This window comes from Chaetura pelagica, unplaced genomic scaffold (genome assembly GCF_000747805.2).
Source record: "Chaetura pelagica isolate M959 unplaced genomic scaffold, ChaPel_1.0 scaffold3, whole genome shotgun sequence".
Classification (NCBI taxonomy): Eukaryota; Metazoa; Chordata; class Aves; order Apodiformes; family Apodidae; genus Chaetura; species Chaetura pelagica.
The window spans coordinates 14846206-14863575 of record NW_009952974.1 but is presented as its reverse complement, the minus strand read 5'-3'; the positions used below and the strand labels follow the sequence as shown (position 1 = coordinate 14863575).

At 33.1% G+C, this 17370-nt stretch overlaps 1 protein-coding gene across 1 annotated transcript in view; it reads left to right on the top strand.

The window, feature by feature from the left end:
- CCDC141 (coiled-coil domain containing 141) overlaps nucleotides 1-17370 on the top strand; it is a 51607-nt gene that overhangs the window by 13620 nt on the left and 20617 nt on the right. Inside the window, exons 6-16 of the mRNA XM_009996324.1 lie at nucleotides 3596-3715; nucleotides 8532-8726; nucleotides 9101-9273; nucleotides 10017-10158; nucleotides 10907-11026; nucleotides 12155-12346; nucleotides 13336-13512; nucleotides 15009-15188; nucleotides 15632-15757; nucleotides 16325-16513; nucleotides 16815-16994. Coding sequence (XP_009994626.1) covers nucleotides 3596-3715; nucleotides 8532-8726; nucleotides 9101-9273; nucleotides 10017-10158; nucleotides 10907-11026; nucleotides 12155-12346; nucleotides 13336-13512; nucleotides 15009-15188; nucleotides 15632-15757; nucleotides 16325-16513; nucleotides 16815-16994 — 1794 coding nt within the window. The remainder of the gene's footprint in view (nucleotides 1-3595; nucleotides 3716-8531; nucleotides 8727-9100; nucleotides 9274-10016; nucleotides 10159-10906; nucleotides 11027-12154; nucleotides 12347-13335; nucleotides 13513-15008; nucleotides 15189-15631; nucleotides 15758-16324; nucleotides 16514-16814; nucleotides 16995-17370) is intronic.

Genomic DNA, 17370 nt, shown 5'->3' with positions numbered 1-17370 from the left:
AGAGATAACAGAAAATAAATTCTCAAAGCCTCTCAGCACATCTGAAAACTAATGTTCAAATCTCTGTATATGGATTGAACTCCTCTTGATATCTAATGATGCTGCATATGCAAGAACAGCAGATTGAACTCCCAGTGATGTTAGTGGGAATTCAGGGGATACAGAGAAGGCAGCAGAGAACTGGAGATGGGCTCAGCTGAGTAAGATCTAAGAGTGGATTTTTGCTCTTTGTAGCCTTTCTTTTGCTAGGTATAATTATGTGATGTAGGAGGCTGCATAAGCTGTGTCGTGATTTTTTTTTTTTTTTTAAAAAAAGCAAGGCAGCTGTAAAAATCTCTACTTATTAGCTGTTCTGAAGAACTAAAAATGCAACACCTTCCTTTGATCTCTAACTAAAATGTGCTGATCTCAGTCATGATCACAACATGATGCTTTTTTTTCAGTATTTTCAATATGTGAAAGTGTATTTGTTTTCCAGTTAGAGCAGGGTATTTTGACCTGTCTTTATGGAAGTGTCCGCTTAATATTTTCTGATACTCATTAATGAAAATCAGAGGCAGACTGGCTTATTTTGTGCATAATTAGTTATCTTTGGAAGAAGATTTATGAAAGTAATTTTTCTTAATTGATTCAAACATGCATATATTAGACAGTTAAAATTATCCACAGTACATCGTCACATCAAGGGCAGAGATAAGAGCTAAGTAAAAATCGGGGACAGGTGAGTATACAGACATTTGCTATCCAGACACATGTATAAGAAACAGATTGCCTTGTTATAAGACACAGTTCCTTTTTTATTTCATTTATCTTAAATGTAGTTTCAAAAAAAATAAAGTATTGTAGCTCAGTGAATTAAAGGCTATCACTATTTTTAGGCCCAAAAATGCAAGGCATTCTTCTTAATTTGAAATCTTTATGTAGTAAATTGATAGGTTTATGATTTTACTTGCCTAGAAGAATTTCAGTATGATAGGATGTGGAAAGGTTCTGTTGTTTCTTTGCTTGACAGCAAATTTATGTTAAGAAAAATGGAGAATTTTCATTTAACATCTTATAACAAGGATCTGCAAATCCAAATGTGTAAGTGCACATATATGAGGAGAAACTCATAGCAGTGGCTAATGTGTAGATAATTATTTGAACATGGATTACATTTGCTGGAGGTATGCTTCTTGCTTTTTTTTCCAATAGCTGTACTCAAGATAGTGCTCCTCCTAAGAGCTAGAATCACAAATAGGTAAATCTGACTAATGTTTGTTGAAGTATCCATGTACTTATATGCATGACTTGGTTTTAATATGTCACAATTGCAAATGTTCCCACCAATACTGAAATGATTATTCTTACTATCTAATATTCCAAATAACTTCTATGTTTGGGAACATAGTGTAATCAAAGTCTTTTCTTGAAAAAAAAAAAAAGGAAAAAAAGGAGACCAAAAAAGCACATACTGTGCTTTTGTCTATGTAGGTAAGAAACATCACTAATGCAGAGGACTGTTTCACTGTATTTGAACTTGAAGTGCCTTTGTTGAGTGGTACACGTCACATTTAGTGGTTGGTTGTTTTTTTATTTCCAGGGTCTTTTATAGTCCTTCACAAACATAGTATAATAAGCCACTAGTAGCTACTTTGGAACAATGCAATATTGTGACTTAGTTCTTTTCCCATAAAATATTATATTTCTTCTTTATAAGGGTGTACTTGATCATACAAAAATCACTAAAGCCCAGACTTTAAACGAAGTGTTGCATTTTTCTTTAAAAATGTGTCTGCGGTCCCATTTGCCCTAACTTGTTATTTATAAAATTATACAAGGATGCTTTACCAGCGATATTGTAAAGATAAATGCATTGAGGATTAGGGAAGGACTTAGTAATGTTATTAAGAGACTGAAATGTCCCAAAGATGAACCAAGACACATCTGTATTATCATGCTCATGACTTCACATACTGATGATAAAAATATTATTTCGGATTTAAGATAGTAGGTAAAGCATCAGCCACTCAACTATGGTAATGACTGTGATGAAAAACACCTGTCTGGTATTTAACAAAAATCAGCTTATTGTGAGTGCACTGCAGAAATTATTTGAGAACAGCTTATCCTGCAGGTCAGAGTAGGTATGTCAGACTACATAGTGCAGACTGCTCAAGTTCAAGCTGCCTGAGGTAAGGTCAGATTTAATTTACAGCATGTAGATATATGTTTTTTAATACATACAGCATACAAGAAGAAAAGAAGTAAAAAACCATTTTTTTCTAATGGGAATAATTTATAGAAAGAAGGGTGTTTCTTCAAAATTAGCGATGTAGCAGTATGAAAAAAATGTTGAAGAGCCTTTGATTTCTGGTACTGATTATTAATCGCAAGCAGAGCAGATTATTTTTGTAAATTAATGATAACATGGAAAATTTGAAAAACAGAAGTGATTTTTACATTTCAACCAATCAAGAAACACCACTGTCATTTTCAAATATATTAACCTTCTCTTTCCAATCCCTCCACCAAAATGACTGAAAGTAAGGTTCTGTGTTTTTTGGGTTTGGTTTTTTTTCTTAAAAAACAATTGAATATCCTCAGCTGTTGTTTAAGAGCTAAGGTGGCACAGCTGAAATCACTCTGTTAGTGGAAGCCAGCTGATTAAATTCACAGCAATGGAAAGAAATATTGCCATGTGGTAAAGGGGTGAACACTTTGCTATAACAGGGTTAAAGAATGACTTTTTCCAATGTCTAGTGTAACAAAATACTGGGTTTTTCTGCTAAGCAGATACATGATACAGAGAATAGTCCTAATTTACAGAGAAATTTGTATGTCTCTTTTAGTACAGTTTTTACCATCTATTCTGTTTGTGCTTTGGTGGACACCTAGTAAATGTTCTGTGAAAATGTACTTACTGACTGAAACATTTTCCCTGGAAGTACATATGTGGAGGATATGCTCAAGAAATAAAGGTTCAATAGGAAAAGAATGTTTACTTCTCTAACTCTGCTATACTGAGATAATGTGCCCAACTCCTTATTTTTAACTGAAAATAATGCCAACATATTTTAAAGGTTCTTTCATTTTTAGAATTGTTTAAACTTATTAAAAATAGCTTCTACATGAACAGATTTTTTAAAAAGTAAATCTATAGTGTGCTATTGAAATCTGTATGAAGTAATTCCTAGCATGCTATATATTACTTAAGTATAGTGGTGGTTTTCCTGCCTGAAACAATTGAAGGAAATCTCGATAATAAATCATTCTCACTGCTATTTTAAAATGCAAAGCTTCACTCAGGAATTCTTGCCATGTGTTATTTACAAAGAAAGTGAGAGGTGCCTACTGTGAACCAAGTAGAAAGAAATCCAAGTCATTTTGTGCAATTTAGAAAATATAGTTGTATATTGCATATGCTTGCTGCATATGCTTGCTGAAGCAAGTCTAGTGACGTGTAATAATTTATTTTTCTACGCTACTAAGCATTAGGAATGAAAAAAATTTAAATTAGGCTTTCTTTTGTAGATTTAACTATCTTGTACATATTTTTAAAACCGGACTGTCACTTCTCAAATTGTTCACTGAATTAGTTTAATTGTTTATTTAGGTAACATCATGGTACAAGAAAAACATCAGAGATTACTTTCACAAGCAAAACTTGGGCTCATCTTTATTGGAAAATGAAGAGTTACTTCAAGAACTTGAAGAAATGGAAGTCAAAGTGAAAGTAAGAAATACGATAATTGGTGAAGCAACTTCAAAAATTAGTAGCAAAATATGAACTCAGGCATTTAATAAACACATATAGGAGGAGATACTTGGTATGTGTATGTAAGATACATATTCTTATGTATCTGACTGAGAATTTTTTTACCTTGTTTTAATGCAGGCCTCCATGTTTCTTAGTGTTTTTCTCATTTAAAACTTTAAAAGCTATTGATAATATGAAAAATGTTGTTCAGTTTTTTTTCAATTAGGTGATCAAGTTGCAGACTGGTAGTTTATAAAGTAAGCAGTATTGCAAAAAATGCAAACAGTTTTATTAGACTATTACCAAAGCTTAATGTTCATAAAGGATAAAAAGCCAGCCACTTGTACCATAATGCATTGTCACTGAACTCTGTACATAATTGGTAGATGTATCTGCCCGTTGATTTATTGGAAATGAAAGTAAGTAAAAATACTATTTTCATTGTGAATATTGGTTTTCCAGAGAATAAATCTGTCGGGATCATTCATAAAAGCAAGATGGGATTAAAGAAAATGTTGATATGTGTATATATAAGAGATATTTTTATTATGTATATTGCATATATTTATAATCTTTTTTTAGGTACCTCAATTGTGCTATCATCCGGTAAGTGCTGTTGCTGGGTCAGGATTATTCCTCACTCTACCATTTTCAAGTAATAGTATTTGGATAGCCCAGATGACCAGGCAGGCCTTTTTCATCCCAAAACTGTTCCAGTACAAACAAGTCTTTTTAAAGGCTGCTGTGTTGATAGTGACTACCAGGTTTATGATTGTTCATGGTTATGTTTCCTTGTAAGCTTTGTAGTTACATCTCATGTGTTTGCCTATTTGCACAGTTCGCAGTTAACTGTTTCTGGGTTGTCGTATAAACAGAATACAACAATATTTCTGATGCTTTTCCAAGCAGCATGTCAGAAAACACATTCTCTTCATTTAGGGAACGTGAGCTTAAGAGATTAAATTCTGCTTCAAAGCAGTAACAGACCTGGCACAAGGAAAGCAGAAGATAAATAGTAAATAAGTTAAGCTGTGGGATATTTTGAGAGAAATAGGGACCCACAGAAATGTTTGAGGTGTCATGAAGTGTTGCTGAAAAATACATATATTTACACTTAATTGGCTTGTGGTTTAAATGCTGCTTTATCTACTATATGGATCATGATCTGAAGTCAAATTGATGTGTTTCAAGGTTTTCTCAGCTTAACCCTAGAATAATCCACTGAAGACACTTTTATGCAACTTCTCAGGTTTTAACCCAATGGCAGAATTTAGAAGTAAGAAATGTCTATGATATAGACCAAAAAAGCTCATTTAAACCATAATAGTTGTTTAACAACATGAGAAAGTTGTAGGTATTACACTTTTTTTTTTTTTCAGGCTCGTGGTAGATATTTTTGAAAGCAGAAGAAGTTAAAAACTTTTACTATAAAGCCACAATCATTTTACTTCATCAATTCTAACACTCGTGAAAAATGTCTGATTAATCAAGGAATCTAGAAAGAGCTTGCCAAATGGAACAGTGGAAGAAAGTATTTGAGCAAGTGTTTAAAAGCCATAATACTGTTAGGAAAACTAAGAGCAGTGATGTGAGCTAAGGAGACACATTGAGTATAAGGACATAGAATACAACATGTCTTTCATAGGTCAGAGGAATTCACAATAATTTCTTGACAAATTTAAGATTTAAGGTAATAGCAGAATTTGTTCCTTTCAGAAAAATCAAGTAATAAATATTTTAGCCCTGACTGACAGATTTTTTACAAATGTAACATGTAGAAGCCAGGAGGACAGAAAAAAACTGACAAAGATTTTTCTACTCAGTTTGTGTGCCCTGTTGATGGAAAATATAGGGGTTTTTTTTAATTTATAGGAACATTTCCTTGTAAATACAAAGTTGAAAATAAAATTGTAGCTAGCTGTTTTGTAGAAAATTAACAAATTTTGAGTAATGATCAAATAAGATAGCAGATGAGTCTAAATTTATTAACCTCAGAGAATGTGCAAGGCTGTAATGTTCCTAGAATATTGTAAGCTATAAATTAGTATATTAAATTGGGCATGTGTGAATGTTTAGATAAGAAGCATACCTCAGTATATATGAGGCAGAGTTTAACCTGTGCTTCAAGATCACCTAAAAGCTGGTACTGGACACCCTGTGCCAAACAGATTTATGAGTGTTACAGTGAAATCCTCTTAAAGGAATAATTTTGCTACATGTTGAGTAGTTTTCTTATAATTAATCTTGCCTGCTGTAATTATATGTTGCGTTACACCAGAACAATTCAGAACTTTATTCAGTTTTTCTGTCTGCTTCTAAGCTAGCTATAGACAATTTCCTTTCCAGTTTCATTAAAATACTTTTTTTTCATTCTTGCATAAAATACTATTTTTAATTATTACTCAAATAGTGTATAATTACTTAAGTGAGGATCCACATATTACTTATGTGAGGATCCACATATTTAGCTGCACTTTCTTTGCTTTTCTTCTTTTGTTATTACTAGCTCCCAACAGCAGTGTAATTTTCTTATTCACACTGACATCTGTGTGTTTAAGTGTAAGTGAAATTTTGATTAGAATCTGATCCTGGAATGCATTTGGTACCAGTCATGCCAGCTGCATGTATTGGAAGATGATGGACATTGTGATGCTGATAGAACTGGATGTCAGAAGTCCACACCTTATTCATAAATAGGCCAGTTAAGCTGTGTGTATGAAGAGAACTCTTTATTGTTTTTTTATCAAATAAATTCTTCAGGTAAAAAGGAACAAATACAGCACAGACGGTAATTATCCTCAAAATCCTCATTCTTGTTGAATATTACTTAGAGCAGAGACACAAAGACGGGACTTTATGAAAGCAGAATTGTGTATTAAGTAATACAGTGCAGGATTTCACTTAATTAAAAGTACAAGCTGAAGATTATTGCATTCAGATCTCAGAAATTGTAATTATTTTAGTTTGAAAAAAAAACCACAAAAAAACAAAGAAATCCAGAAAGATTTTGCTATTGGTGTTTATCAGTATTAGACACAATGAAAAAAAACAGAAAAAATCCCCCACTTTTATTGTGCCCTAGATTAATCTCTTTCTATTTCATTAGGGAGTTGAAATTGTCCAGTTCAAGTCCTCAAGGAATACATATATGGGGGTTTGTTTGTTTCCTTGGGAACTGGTGCAGTTTCATTACAGGACATTCCAAAACAACAGTATTTTTTATAAGCATATAAGGCATTACAATTCAAGTACTTGTTTTTGGAAGACCTGAACTTGAAAAATCTGAGAAAGCTTTTCATAAGTGTTCCCTTATGGAAGGAGAGAAGGGTTTAATATGAGTGAGGCATACAGTGCAGATATGTTGAAGTATAACCAGAACTTAGTTCTCGATGGAATTCTGGAATTCTGACACATTTCTTTTTCAAAATGAAACAAAGCTAAATTGGTTGAAATACATGGAGTCAGTTTTCTTGTCAAGCCACTTAAAATCTGTTTATAATGTTTTAATACTATAGAATAGTTTATGCTGGCTTTTTAAAAATTTGGTAATACCATAACTAAAGTTAAAAACAAAAGTTGATTTAAGATGAGAAAGCTAAATAAGGCATTAATGCAGATCTGTAGATTCTTAACAGTTGCTTAGGTCTTCCGTGGCGGTCCTCTTATATTTTATTAATGTCACAGTTTGACTGTTCAAACCAGGACAATTAGCATGAAGTCTTTTTTACATATTTCTCCTCAAAAATCTTACTTACTACCTAAATGAGCTGTAATATCCTTTTAAATTGTTTTTAATTCAATGAAAATTTGATTGTTAAAAATCTTGTCTTGAGTCTCAGTAATCATACAAAATATGTAACCTTTTTCCCCCTCAACTTTGCTAAAATATTTTTTTATAATCTGCAGCAGTTAGTACCACAGACTAATTCACACAGAAAGATTCATTACTTAATACTCCCTGGTAGTTGTTTTTTGGGAGAGAATATTTTTATATAACCAATGATTCTGAGACTATTACTTTTCTATGTATTGACATCACACTAGGCACCACAATTCCTATTTTCATGGGCTTGTTCATATTTTAAAATTCTTTTTGTTATCCATGTCAATACCCTCATACCTGTACAGGCATGGTTTTGAATGCCAGTGTTTTCCATTTTGAGGTGACCTGTGAGTAATAAGAGAACTTTCTTGAATTATTCAAGTTAATCCAGAATGCAGCAAGGAAATTAGTCCTTTCTGATAGAATTGCCATATACCATTTAAGCTTGGCCATGTTGAACAACGAGTGTATTGGGAATTTTAGGGTGTGTCTCACTTGCAGGTTGTTGGTCCAGATCTAGTTCATACCAATAGGGAGAGAGAGGTAACTGTATCTGGTGGAGAAGTCTATATAAAATAAATTGCTAATCTTTTTGAACAAGTGTTTAACCATACCAGTTGTCACAATGGACAATGTCAGAAGAGGAATGTACTGAACTACACAGACCTGAATAGGTCTGCTCCTGCTTCCTGTACTTCAAAGAAGGATAAAGTTTTTCCCAGCAGACATAGTAGCAGCTGCTACTTCTAGTACTGCCTCCTATATCAAGGAACACAGAGTGCCACCATTGAAAACTCTTGCTAAAACCATCATTTGCTAGGAAATCCCTCTTAGTAGAAATCCTGCTTTAAATGGTGATAATCTTCTGTTCTATAAATGTGATATGTTTTTTCCAGTATTTATATTATAATTGGGCAGGCATATTACTTTTCTATGTGCAATAGTTGAAAATGGGATTTCTCCTGTTAGGAATGGAATTCCACTGTGGAACAACTAGAAGCTGAAGCACTTAAGATCCTGTTTGCAGAGGACTATACAGAAAAAGAACATCTGAAGTTTTCAAATCAGAAAATGTGTCTGTTGAGAGAAGAGGTGTGCTTCCATATGGAAGAAAGGAAAGCCCTGCTACAGGAGGCCAATGACTTTTTTCGTACTGCTGGCAAGGTTGGTAAGAGATCAAGTCTAATTATAATGTGATAATACAACCGTGCTCTCGAAGTCTTATGAGGGATTGTGCAAACAGTTTGCTAAACAATTTGGAATGGAAAACTGCAAATCTGGTTACCCTTTAATATGACATTTTGCCTCAAACTTCTTCCAAAATGGCAAGTGCATTTATATGTATATATATATATATATTAAGAATAATAATTTTACATGCTCATATTTATTTGAACTTTTGTTGAATTTCACCTATGTTCTTCTGTAAAGTCAATATCACATTTGAAGAAATGTCAACTATTAACCATCCATTGGTCATCTATATATCTAAAAGAATACATATGCAATATTGACAACAGGTGCGCTTTTTTTTGCAGGTACTTGAAGGTCTTGAAGGTGTTGAGAATTACCTTAAAATCTTTAATTCAGAAGGCTTACATTTACCTATCTTGACAATTAAGTATGAGGAATTACATCAAACAATTAAAGATTGCACAGCAAGTACTTTGCAAAAGGGACAAACTTTAGTTAACAAAGCAGGTTCTCACAGGTATTCCCTCCATTTTAGCATATCTGCTGCATTTCTTAATGTCTGCCTGTTGCTTTATAGCTAGACTAGAATCAGACTGCATTTAGAGCCTGTGTAGTTAACTAAGAATGTGTGCATTTAAATTACCAAAATTATCTCAATTATATCCCATTTTGAAGGGGACTGCCTCAATATTCAGATTTTTAATTACTTTCCTGATATTAAATGTCCAAAGTTATAAGAGAAGCCAGTACTTTGTAAATTGACATTGTCTTTTCTCCTGTTATAACAGCATCTTTAAATAAGTGTTGACTTAGAAGGTTTAGGACATTCTTTTTTAAGCTAAACACTGAAATATTTTAAAGTCTAAAGAAAACATTATTTTTGAAGTAGAAGTGATATGCCACGTATCTTTACTCTTTTAAGGCTGTTTCACTTGTGGTTTTAGTCTTTAGATAGTGTAACTAAAGTCAGAATTACTTGTGAAATTAGGTATTTCTCAGTGAATCAGGTTATCTGGCATGTGAGGCTAACTTCAGCACTGGTGATAATTTGTCTTGAAATGTCATTCGTGTGTTTTACTCATAATTTTTTAATTCATTTTACTATTTGTCTTGGTTATTTTTCTTTTAAGGGTTATAGTTTAAAATTCCTAAGTTACTTGTCACACAAATAAATTGAGATTGTGTTTTTTTAAAAATCATTATCATCTTGATTGTTGAGCAAAAATGAGAATTAACAACAGTTCTACTTTTCTGTTTTAGCTCTTGGGTGACAGAAATTCAGAAAATGATGGAATATGTTAAAAAAAATGTAGATAAATTCATCAGACAGTGTCCAGATTACAAAGAATTTACTTTAAAGAAACAACAATGGACTTTGTCACTTGAAGATCATCTAAATAAGGTACATCATAACATGTCATCTTCTTAATTCATTTACAAACAGTGCATTGGTTTTCCATAGTTTAGGTGTGTGAATATTAAAGGTTACTCAAATGATTACGAAAAATATCTTGGTTTGTTAGAGTGCGCAGTTCTAGTTAGAATGCTGAATGCTGTTATGAGCACAAGTGAACTTAGAGCTGTTCTGAAAAATGCAGCTGTTTCTATGAAAACATTTTACCAGTATTCTTCAATAAAACATGGGTTTAATTTCTTTTTTTAGAAAAGAAGTGAGCAGTCAGGACTGTGACCTGCATGCAAGTTTCCTATACTGTTTATGTCACATTTGGCTGAAGACAAGAATTGTGGCAAATTGAGAGTTAATAAGTAAAAAACCAAACCAACCACAACACAGCATAATAGAAGTATTTGTGCCAAGTTTGTAATACCTAGATTATAATGCAGTTGTGCCTTATTGAAGTTACAAGCCTAGGATACTTAAGAAAAAGGAAAGCACTATTAACAAAATTAAAGCAAATAGAGGTTTTGTTTTTCTCAAATTCTGACTATAACTGTTGTGAGTTTCTTAGAAGAAACAGTAGAAATTTCTTCCCTTATATTTTCATTCCTGAGTGTCTCTGATTATACGAAGTACATAAGCTAAGCATTATCAGAACAGCATTACTTCTGTTTTTTCTATACAAAGTGATGTTTTACACTGGTTTTTATATTAGTGGTTTAAATTAATGATATCAATAATGCTCTTAAAGGTGTCGCAGTCAATTAAAAAAATCACCCAAATGCTTGCAGTTGGTATGGAAATTGGTTCCTATTTGTCTGAGTCAGAAAGAGTTTTAAACAAACACCTTGAACTGGCCAAACAAACAAAGGTAAGAAAAAGAAGCTTTAATAAAATGTTAAGTACTTCTAGAAACAAAATGCATTCTGTATGTAAATCAATAAGGGCAGAGGCTGAGAGTTTCTTATGTATTCTTGGAAAGAAAATAGGTCTGTTGTTTAGTTTAAGACTAATAACAAACAAAACCACAGGTAATGTTAAGAGTCCATCCTTATTTCATTGTTTATCCACATTGTTTCTATCTCATCATATTATTTATTACTACCTCAAGGTCCTCATATCAACCCTAGATTGGAACACTGAGGCAGCAAGTTTAAAAATTGTCTATACAGTCAGAGGCATGGATAACCCTTCTTATGGTTTATTATGCTAAATAAAAGGGATGAATCAGCAAAAAAGAAAAAAGTTCTTCCCAGGTGGAGAACTTCAAAGAGGGTTGTAAAGTTGCCATCAGGGAATGCAACCATGATATGAAACTGATGCAGCACGCAGCTCTGTAACACAGTTAGGCTGTTTTTAAGTCATGTCCAGCGCCTTTCCTACTTATGTAGCAATATTGCAGTACCTGATAGTGGCTTAAAACCACTTGAATACCCTCTGTGGTCTTGACACAGGTGCATATTTCATGGCTAAGCTGAACAATGTAGCAGTATGTATTTTAGGAGTTCTTAAAACTCCATTACTCCTTTTTTTAAAAATTTGTTTAAAGAAATAATTTATGGAACCCAAGAGCTGGATCTGTCTGTGGAAATAAAATTAACTTTAAAGTAATCCTGGAGACCACATGGAATATAAAAATTAGGTCTATGCTATTTATTAAGGAGAGAATATCAGTTCTGGCTATCAATGTTCCCATATGGAACACTTCTTTTGTTTTCAAGTGAAGTAATTTACTTAATCTGAACAGTGAGATTCCTACTTTTTTTTGTTTCCATTCAAAACAGATATTTTAATAACTACATCCATTGTTTTTAGTGTCAAAATATCAAAGGAAAGAAATCGGTATTTTCAGGATATGGTGTCTGTTCTGAGTTCTCCTTCAGCTAAGAAATTGACATATGAAGGCAATACTACTGAAAAGTAACAATGTGATATCAATATTGACAAGTCCTTTTCAGTAACTGTGTATATTGATTGTTCTGTGCTTTCATTCTCAAAGGAAACTTCACATGAACTGGAAGCAGCTGAGAGAATCATCAACAATATGGAAGAATTTGTACCTGAGCAGGTGGTAGCTTTTTCCAGCAGAATTGACCTTCTGAATGAAGAACTGAAAACAATTGAAAAAATTACTAATTCAAAACTAGAAATTCTAGAAACTTATGTGGCTTTTTTAAAGTCATCTGTGGAGGTACAGGTTACTTGATTACTCTCTGACTAGACTGTGAAAATCCTACAAGTGAAAAATGTGCTTTTAGCTAGCTACATCCTCTAGATGCTGTGCCGTGGAAACACTGCAAGTCTTTGTAAGCTCCTTTCTACTTTAAAGGAGATCTGTTTTATCAGGGCAAGGAGCCCTGATCATTGAACTTGCATCAACATAATGACTAGTACATGTACAGATTTTCTACTGGTTTAAAACACCATTGTAGGAAATATAAATTAATTTTTACTTTCTCCTTTTTACATGCACTTTCTTATTGTATACATACTAAAAAGGTTTGTTTGTGTACTCTGACTCTTAAATTTTGATTTTGCTTTAATAATTTCTAAAATGTTTCACATATTTTATCATAGGTATTTATTGCTGACTTGCTTTATTTCCACTGAAGTGCTGAAGGGGTTTAAAATGAAATATAAACCAAGCCTAGCTGAAATAATAATCAATTCAATACCAACATATTTTTATTAGCTGCACTAATGATGCCCAGGGAAGTTATTTCCCATTTTTATGTAATGCTTGTTTTAAGATTCTACACACAGTTGTTCTTTTTACATTTAGAAAGAAATGTGGATGGCATGGAACCTATCAGATAAAATTAGCCATAGGATTTATTTATTTGAAGATAAACTGCCAAAAATTTGTGTTGTCTCTATTTCCAATTATTGCTAACTTCAGTTACTTCATATTAGACATATCTGTGGAAATCATTGCATTGATATATTGTAGTATCTGTGTAATGATATGTGACAGAAATTGAACAAATTTCTGCTACCTGTCTGCCATCTACTGGTTTACAGATTTTTAAAAACTTTTTAATTATATAGTGTTTGTATAGATTTTAGGGAAGATGATAGATCTTAAAAACTGGAGAAGATTCAAACTGCTATTCAATTTTATCATGTTTGTATACCTTCTATTTGTAGCAGTTCAGTTTTTCTTTTTTTATGTCTCTGTAGGTGAATGATGACATTCAAAATCTGAAGGAGTTCTATAATTCAAAACCAGTGCAAATAAACAGGGAGGCTGAAAATAAAATTGCAATGGAGTCAGCTAATATGCAGTGGCAAGAGGCTATAAAGAAGATTTTTTCCACCCAAAACATGGGTTGCAGTTTTCTTAATTTAGTAAATGTGGTGAGCATAATCTGATAAACTTTACTGAACATTTGATGGTTGCCTGTGATGAAGTCTAATCCTAGTTCTGTGGTTGATGGTTTGTAATTTTTTGGGTACCTAGTTTTAAAGGGGCTAATGCTACTATATACTTTTAAAACAGGAAAGTACTATTTGTGTGCTCATATCATTATCAGTAAGACTTTTTTTTTGTGATTAACAATGATAGAGACCTTCATAAATGATCCAGTACATATGTACAAGTATATTATATGCACATATATGTTTTGTTCATGTTGGAAAGCAGCATATGTATTAATTTGCTTCCACTAAAAGGCAGTCTTCACTAATTAAGTATATTAAGTTCTTCTAAAGAAATAGGTGCTAGACCTACTTCGTTGCATAAAAACTAGCCTGGTGTCTACATTCTGCCTTGGGTTCAGCTGCATGCACCTAGGCATCCTTATCTAATTTTCCAGCACCCCTTCATGAGATAATAGTTTGAGATGTGCAATCAAGTAATTCTCTAAGCCACTCCTTCTAAACTGATCCCAATTAAAGCAGACAGCCTGGATACCCACCTCTTCTTTCTGTTTTTATAGGACAGGCTGGGGAGCAGTTACATTATGGTGTGAAGGGGGAGCTGGTGTTGGTAACACAGCACAGCATGCAAGATGAGGTGGAAAAACCTAGTTAAGGAGAGAAAATGCTCAGGCAGTTAGTGTGAGCTAAAGTGTGTATTGTCACAGCTGGATGCAGTCCAGTATAGATGAAACAGTGTAAACAGAAGCTGAATATGTATGAGCATGGGATTGCACTGCAGTCAAAGTCTAAACTTGTCTTCGGATGTTGTCTCTCTAAAGATGTGGAAGTGTGTTGCCACCATATTTTTTGCTTCTCTGTTCTTTTATTCTTAGGTTGTAGCTTTTAAGTACCTCGATGATTCAGATCATACAAGTAATTTATAAACACAGCTTCTCTTAGAAGAAAAATTCTGAAATGAGGGAAGCAGAAGCAGCATTACCCAGTTTTGTGGTGTTTCTGATACGGGCTCTGTTAAAAAGAGGAAAAAAATGTTTTCAAATGTTAAACACTTTATCCCTCCCATGCTTCAATGCTTCTTCAGTTAGAATACAAAGGAGTGGTCTTTTCTTCATCTGCTTTACTTTCTGGTTGTTATTTCCAGAAGGCCATTTTGGGTAGTTTTGTCTGTTCAGAAATTGCCTTATTGTGTATGAGCATTGAGCAGCTATCAGATAGCAGTAAGTCAGTCATTATGGGCTTGTTCTACGTTTTAAACTTTATTGTTAGCCATGTCTTCAGTATGCAAATTCTGTTGTTCTGTGCCTCTTTTGAAGAGAACAGTGTATTTAAAGACACCTAGAGTACCAGAAATTTTCAAAGAAGTCATGCTAGAATAGATGTTTTTAATTAGGTTTTGTTGAGACTTTATTATGATGTTTTAATTGTATTTCTAAAAAATATGTTGGAAAAAAGCATATCTGTTTATTTGCCAGGTAAATGAGAGTTTAATATTGAAAGTAGAAAAATCTGTACAAGTAACAGAAGATATCATTGTCAATCTGAGTAAAGAAAAGAAAGAGCTGACTGATCTTTGGGCAATCTGCAATTTTAAAATTACTCAAGTAAAACCTGTCCATCAACAGCACCAAATATTTAAAGAGCAACTAAAAATGGTAAGAAAAATAGTAAGAAGGCAATTGTGTCAAATATTTCCAGATTCTTATTTGGTTCCTATTATTTAAGCAAGAGAGATGATCGGGAAGATACTTGTCCATAATCTAGTCTGCCATTCAGATAGTTATCAAGAAACATGAAAGCTTTTAATCTTTTTTGTACTTATTGAAATGCTTAAAAGTCAAAGTTCCCACTTCAAGTTTTAAGTATTAATCAAGACAATATACGATAATCATAAAACATAAATTAGTCAACTTCAGAATATAATTTTTAAATTTTTAAATTTTTTTTTTATTTACTAGTAATCTTAATGAAGTTTACTAACAGTATTTGAGTATCTTGTTTAGGGAGGGTTCTGGTTATGACTTGCGATTTGAGTGTAAATTTATTTTTTTTAAAACTTACTACAGATAAAACACTGAACTCTTTGATTATCTTTTAGACTACCCATGGATTCGAAATTCTTCAAGAGGCACTTCAGCTTGCAGCAACAGTTGACCTTGGAAGCGACCTTTTTATTGTTTTGGAACTACAAAAAAAGCTTAACCAAATGAAACCAGAGTATCAGGTAAGAAATCAAGCTAGTTAAGTGCACAGTGGATCAAAAGCTCTTTTTCGTACAGTAAAAATTCAAATTCACATTGACAGTGTTTTGTATTTTACATTACTTTTCTAGAAAGAAGGGTTTGTATGTGTTTATAAGGTAAAGGAGAAGATATTTTTTCCTTCAGTGTTTGGAAGAATATCTTGTGTTATCTGTGTATTAAGGTAACACAAACATTGGGGTGGTGGAAGTACAAGGAGAGCATCATACTTTTAAATTAGAGCTGGTCAGAGGCTGAGGAATGTCATACTGAGCATCCTGCCTCTTCTGAGTACTGTCTCTGAGTTTTGACAATCCAGTTGACCGTTTACCTGTAAGTCAGTTTGATTTGTTTTGACCCAGGCTGCTTCTGGGTGATAGTTGAGATTTATACCTAGCAAAAAGTAAATTATGTGGAGAGTGTTTTAAAGCACGTGACATTGATTTTTCCCCAAGACAATTTACCATTGTTAGGTAGCCACTTAAGAAAATATAAGGGAAAAATTGCAAATACATTTGTGTAATTTGAATAACTTTTCCTTTTTTTGCTAGCAACTGAATGCTGAGCTTGAGTACCTGGTAAAATTATTAGAATTGCCGAGCCAGAAGGAATTTTGTGTAAAAGAGAATTCTGAGAGAATTAGTGAGCTTATTCTTCTCCATCAAACAGTAGAGGACACGATGACAGCGTATGATGAGATTTTTAACAAGACAGTCAAATTCCATCACATTAAAAAAGAAGTGAGTATAATCTTTCAAAAGATACCTTCTTCCTATTGCAGCTAAACTCATTTTGGTGCCTGTTGTCTTCCTTTTTTTTTTTCCCCCTGAAAAACAACATTAACCTACCTGGTGAACAAAATCAAAATTTTGGATCTTAAACTGCATGAGATTTGGAGAATTTGACATTCAGACCTCAAGACAAATTAAATTACCTGAAACCATGTTAAAAAAGGGTAACACCTTATGGATCAGAAAGGATTGTAAGCTTCTTTTCACATTATTTTAAACAAACACCGATTTTCATTTTAATATATTCCAGCTGGAATGTCTATCAAAATCACAGGAACTGGATATTCCCAAAATATGTGAGGACCCTGAAAGTGTGCACCGTGTTAAAGCCTACCTTGCGAATGCTCAGGAGAAACATGCACATATCAGACAGCTGTATAAACTTCTTATTACCCAGGGAGTGGATATCTTGTCTGCAGTGCAGCAAATTGTGAGTAGATTTAGAATAATAAGTGATATGAAGGATGACTATGAAAGATGATTGGAGCTCGCTGACTGACTTCAGATATATGAAATATATTAATACTCTGAAAAAAAGAAATACAGAGCTTTAAGATTCTTTTAAAAGAAAGCAAAACATAAACCGTAAAACAGTTGATTGTGTTTAGATTTCTGCTGTTAAGAGTTTGCAGATATACAGCCATCAAAATAAATGAAACATGCAGGAATGGTGAGACTTATTCTTCAGTAGTCACTCCCACTATGAATTGCTTTTGCCAAGAGAATAGAAAAAAAAAAAATTGAATTTTTTTTTTTTAAATTTTAATGGTCTGTGAACAGCTCTGGACAAGACTGACATAGATTTG